The 5626-nt window shown below is 35.5% G+C and overlaps 1 protein-coding gene across 1 annotated transcript; it reads right to left on the reverse strand.

Annotated features, from left to right (window-relative positions):
- Positions 1 to 633: 633 nt before the first annotated feature.
- LOC127789765 (uncharacterized) lies at positions 634 to 4847 on the reverse strand. Its single transcript, XM_052318776.1, has 6 exons — positions 4504 to 4847; positions 3235 to 3307; positions 3023 to 3116; positions 2653 to 2769; positions 2455 to 2512; positions 634 to 1363 (listed from the first exon to the last, which is right to left on the reverse strand). Exons 1-6 carry the CDS (start codon positions 4534 to 4536, stop codon positions 893 to 895), a joined length of 846 nt encoding a protein of 281 aa, XP_052174736.1. The 5' UTR covers positions 4537 to 4847; the 3' UTR covers positions 634 to 892.
- Positions 4848 to 5626: the final 779 nt, after the last annotated feature.

The raw sequence follows: 5626 nt of genomic DNA on the forward strand, positions 1-5626 counted from the left end.
CAATCTCTTATGCACTAGTTAACCAATTATATCATGCATTCAGACACCATAGCCAGGAAACCATCATCAAACCCGCCTCAATTTCATCTATATGTTTTAACAAATGGATAGCAATTCAAAGGCAAAATGAGATCATCAGAAGCAGTTTTGACAAACAGAATCTATCTGATTCTAAATCCACATTTCACCACAAAAATCAAAACTGATAAAACAGTTTCTAGGATGAGTGAATTTTGATGCAGTAAATCTACCCCCATTTGTTATTCAGACAAAGTGCATGATTTATGTTACCTGTCCCATTTGATGGGCAAATATGTACAATTTAGAACAAAAAAGACAAACGAAACCACAAGAGAAAAAAGGAAAAGGAAAGGAAAAAAGCTTAGTCCATGGGCAAAACAACCACTGCAACATTGGAACTACTAAAACAACTTGTCCAGCAGTACCACCAAGATGAAATCTTACCAATGAATGCAAAATAGTAACGTGATGCTTTGGCCATTTCCATGGAAAGCCCACTCCAGCTGGAGCTAGGCATCCAAAAAAGAAGATAGCAAAAATGTATAAGAGAAAGTCAGGGCATAGCATTAGAAGCAAAGCAAACTGAAGGATATTCCAGCTAACAAGTACACCTACACAGAAAGGATGCTAAACATTGCTGTTAGTGAACAGCATAACATATTATACAAGGTACAATGCCAAAAGAGAAATAAACATTCTATAAACATCAACCAGAGCATTGCATTCAGTTTCCTTCCTCATTCTTCTAAACTGCCTACCTACCTGTTTGTCACAATACTACCCATGAACATCTATCGTGTATATCAGGAACTAAGGAACTACCAATATGTGCACTGTCATTTACCATGAACACTGGGTCCACAACACTGGTTTACCCTTCTTCATCATAATCTTCCTCCTCTTCATCTATCCTTCTATTTAAGTTTGCAAGTTGAACAGGATCAATGACCATTTTTTCCATGTCCACAAGGGACCAGCCAGGATATTCCTCATGCTTTATTTCAAGAGGGGGCATTGTTGATTTAGCAGAGGTTGTTGTTGGCATGGTCGTTGAGTTCCCATTCTCATCCAAGTCCACATTGAGGTCAAAATTTTGCACTGTTGCTTCTACATTCTTAGAAACTGCAAGGCCCTCCTTTGACCCATTAGGAGTGGCATCATTATCCAGCCATTCAACATCTTGTTTTTCCTTCTCATTGTGATTTGAAAAGTCTGGACCATCTTCAATTTTCTCACATTGAACAGTAGACTCTCTCTCTACAGTTCGACTACTTCTACCACGACCTCTACCTCTGCCCCTACCCCTTCCTCTGCCACTGCTATTGGTGTGGCCAGTCTCATGCTGCAAGTGAATAAATACACACCGTTACCATACAAAACATCAGATAATTACTCATTGTTTTAATACATCCATTATTATTAACTCATTACCCCACAAAGGAACAAAAGGAATCTCCTTAAGCTCATTATATATGTTTATGAAACGCTAACAAGGTATTCCATATCTCCAGCACAAAAGATGAAACAATCAACACATTTTGGAGTAAAAATTCATATTGTCAAGACTTCCAACAAGATAACATTTTCAGATATTTAGGTTATTAGATAGCAAGGGCACGTTTGATTTTGTTGCCAGTTTTCACAAGTTCATTTTTCATTTCTTTTTTGTGTCGATTTTTGTTTTTCATCAAAAAAATAGAAACTAAACATTACATTTGATAACATTATGTTCTTCCAAAATTTTGAAAATAGTAAAATAGAAAATGTTGTTTAAAATGATTTTTTGAGTATTAAATATATTTTGACTTTATTCTTCACCTCCTCCTCCTAAGGTCAGCTACTGAAAAGAAAGTAGCAACAGCAGCTGACAATCTTCTTCTTCTTCTTCCTTTAACTTACCAAACAAGAAGCAGAAAAGAAAAGGAGTAAGACAATCAGTGCCAGCAGCAGCAGGAAGATTGTTAAGAAGAAGAAGAAGAAGCAGCAAGATTTTTTTTTTTTTTTAGGTAGAAGAAGATCGTTATTGTTTTTGTGTTGGTTGAAAGTGAGAACAAAAGCAAATTAAAAAAAAAAAACTGAATTAATGATTTCCCAAAAAGATAAAAATTATGTCACTTTTCCCTAAACATGAACAGACCATAAGCCATTTTCTATATTTTTCAAATTTTAAAAACAAAAACAGAAAATTGGAACAGCAACAAAATCAAACGGGCCTAAATCTTATAGTTACTTTGCCATTGAAGCTCAAAAACTGAATAGTAAATTCAATTGTTTAGACAAAGAAAACTGAAGGCAGTTAAAATGAAGTAGAAACTTAAACTTATCTTCACATGCAGTTGAATATGTTATATTTCCAGTAAGATTGCTCATGTGAGCTAATAAAATAAGACAATAGTTCAGACAAACATAAATAAAGAAAATAAAATATCTTACACTCCTTCCCCGCTTCATCTCATCATCACTGTCATGCTCCTCATCATCAGAAATTTTCCTGGTTAAATAGTGCAAATGAATTTATCAGTTTATGACATTAGCAAATTTCCTGGTTAAACACAGCCTCAATAAAATTATTGAACAATAGATCGTATTCATCATTATCCATACAAATTAGAAAAACTATAGTTTGCACACCTTCTTTTGGCCGCAGATCTATCCTCACCAGCAGCATCAGAACCACCTAAATCAGGCACCTTGCTAACAATCTCCCTCAGAAAATCAAACACATTAAAGCTTTGTACACACTGTTTCCTGCAAGTTCAATAATCAAGTCAGATCCCCTAAATCTTAAGTTAGAAGGTAGAATAAAATCATCATGCCTTTTTGTTGGGAAAAGAACTTTCTTAAGAAGCAGCCCCCAAAATTACCAATAGAGACACTTATTCCTTCTCCACCACCCCCCCCCCCCCAAAAAAAAAAAAACCCACCAACCCCAAATAGATACAGATACTTATTCCTTGTCCACTCTGTGGTTAAAATTCTACAGAATTTCAGAGTTACTTACAAATGCAAAGAGTTCACAGTCTTTGCTCCCCTCCGGAGGGTTATCTCATAAGTTCGATCACACAGATCTTGAAGAAATAACTCCAATGCTTTTGCTGCATAGAAACAAGATGGATTTGGCGGTATATATAAATGTTATAACAAGATAGAACAAATATATATAAAGGGGAAAATTAGTCTGAACTCCACATGCTTTTAGTTTGTATTACTTACAAACTAAAAGAGGTACAGCCATAGCAATCTTCCCCACATCTTCATCAGCTTGCATTATCTTCTTAATTCGAGCCTGGTAATGGATAATTCAATCAGATAATATTTGAAGGATTTATCAGAATTATTAAACATTAAAAGGAATTATGTTTTGATGGATAAGATCATGGTAAGCCCAGCCAGACACAAAAACTGTCAAAAGTAGAACTGAATTCTGATATTGTAAACACAAATTTTTAGCTTCAACACTTAATAGACCAAAATACTGCCACTTTGAAAGTGCATTATCCTTTCTCAGTACTATTGTTGTTATACACACACACACAGATATATATATTGTTGGTAGAAAAGTCTTTTATCCTTGGCCGGGCAATTTAAAGTATTCGACTGCAAAGAGTATATAAACCAATTGTAAAAGGGAACATGAAGAACAAAAGAATCCGCTCTACGTGAAACCAACATGGTAAAAGTGGTTTGCAACCATAAAATGCTATAGCATGCAATTTAGTAGAAACAAAAAGGAAATATGCAAGACAACTGATACAAGGATCCATGGTTCATAGGGAGTAGAGCCTAACGGCTTGAAGACAATAAATATAATAAATTTAGCATCTGCTCTCACCGGAATAAGACCATAAGGGATGCAGTTGCTGTGTGACGGGAGTATTTTGGGCGTTACAACCAACGCAATTGCATATATTTTAATAGACTAGCCCCCTCCCTTTTGGTTAGAGAAATATGAATTGCAGCCATTGAAATGAGCATTGTACTAATATTCATCATATATGAACTGCAATTAACAAATCTACGCAATTTTAAAGATGGTCTTAAAACCTTTTGCTGTTGAACTACCAGCAGGGATACTGAGTACAAAAGTATCATACTCTAATTAAATATGTATACTTCACAGACGTTGGCATCCCTTACAAGATAACTAGGCATAAAATTCTTAAGTGCCTGGCAACCAATCCAACAGATAAAATTAAACACCAATTGATGAATTCACCACTACTGCTCCGCTGGGTTTCATGTTCTCTCGTTTTTCCCTTCTTTAATCGACATGAACAAACGTCAATAAGAATATACCCTATGCAAGACATATAAGAAAGCTCATGAACTGACAAAACACCAGCACATAGAAAAACCGCATTCGTGAAGAAAATAAGCAAAGCAGAAATAAAAAAGAACAGAAACCTAAAGAAGCAGACAAACGAGTAATCACCGACCAAAGAAGAAATAAGGGGAGAAAAGGGCTCGGCTGGGGTTACTCACCGCGGGGAAGCGAGTGTCGAGCTTTTTCCTCATAATAAATTTTAGCCCCCGAATTCGAATCCAACTCTTGAGAACCAAAAGAAGTTCCAATTTCAACCCAAACCCTAGGCCGCTACAAAAATCGGAAACCCCAACGAAAGAAATCGAACGAATTCAAATCCAGATCCAAAACGATTACGCCGCGCAGAACACAGACAACGGATTGACAGCTTCTTCAAACTCGAAACAGAGTTACAAACACCCAAACCAACCCCCAATCCCCGAAGAACCAACCGAACAAAGAAAACGGAAAATTTAAAAACTTAGGCGTGACGTGAGACGCACCCACACGCGTCCTGTTTTTATAAATTGAAATTAAAGAAATGAATATGAGAGAGAAAGCGCCAGAAAATAAGAGCAAGAAAGGAAAAGATCCGGGATTTGGTTTTGACCGAGTTTTGAGTCGATTCCTCGCTCCCGACCCGATTTGCCCGATCCTATTTTTATTTCTATTTTTTAATATATATATTTATTTATATATTAAAAATAAATAAATAAATAAGAAATTCGAAATATTAATTCACAAAAACTCAAATATTTATTATTTAATTTTTAATTTTCTTACTTCCTTAATTAAATAGTGTTTGTTAAAATGAGTAAAATAAGATTGTATTAAGATAAAATTAGAATATTTTTTGAACCAAAATATGAAATAGTCAAAATAAAACTAAAAAATATTCTAAGGGTGCGTTTGATTACAAGTATGGAATTTGGGTGGAAAGAAAATATTTTTTAGACAATTGAATTATCTAAAATTAAATTTCACAAAAAATGTCAATTGAAAGTGTTTGATTGGCTTAATTTTTTACCTATAAATTACTTAAAAATAAATCAAATATACTATACAAAATATTCAAAAAATCAAATATATATACACAAATATACATACACAGGTCGAAGGAGCTACCGCTGCCATTGCAGTCGTCGCTGCCATTATCATCGTCACTGGTGGCTGTTGCCGTCATTGTCGTTCACTCCTCGGTCGTTCCTCATCGCTCTCGCTCACTGTCTCTCGCTCGCCCTCTCTCTCGCTCAGTCCGTTGCTACCATCACTGGCCGTGGCTACCATCGTCGACCGCCTTTC

The sequence above is a fragment of the Diospyros lotus genome, chromosome 1 (assembly GCF_014633365.1).
Source record: "Diospyros lotus cultivar Yz01 chromosome 1, ASM1463336v1, whole genome shotgun sequence".
Lineage (NCBI taxonomy): Eukaryota > Viridiplantae > Streptophyta > Magnoliopsida > Ericales > Ebenaceae > Diospyros > Diospyros lotus.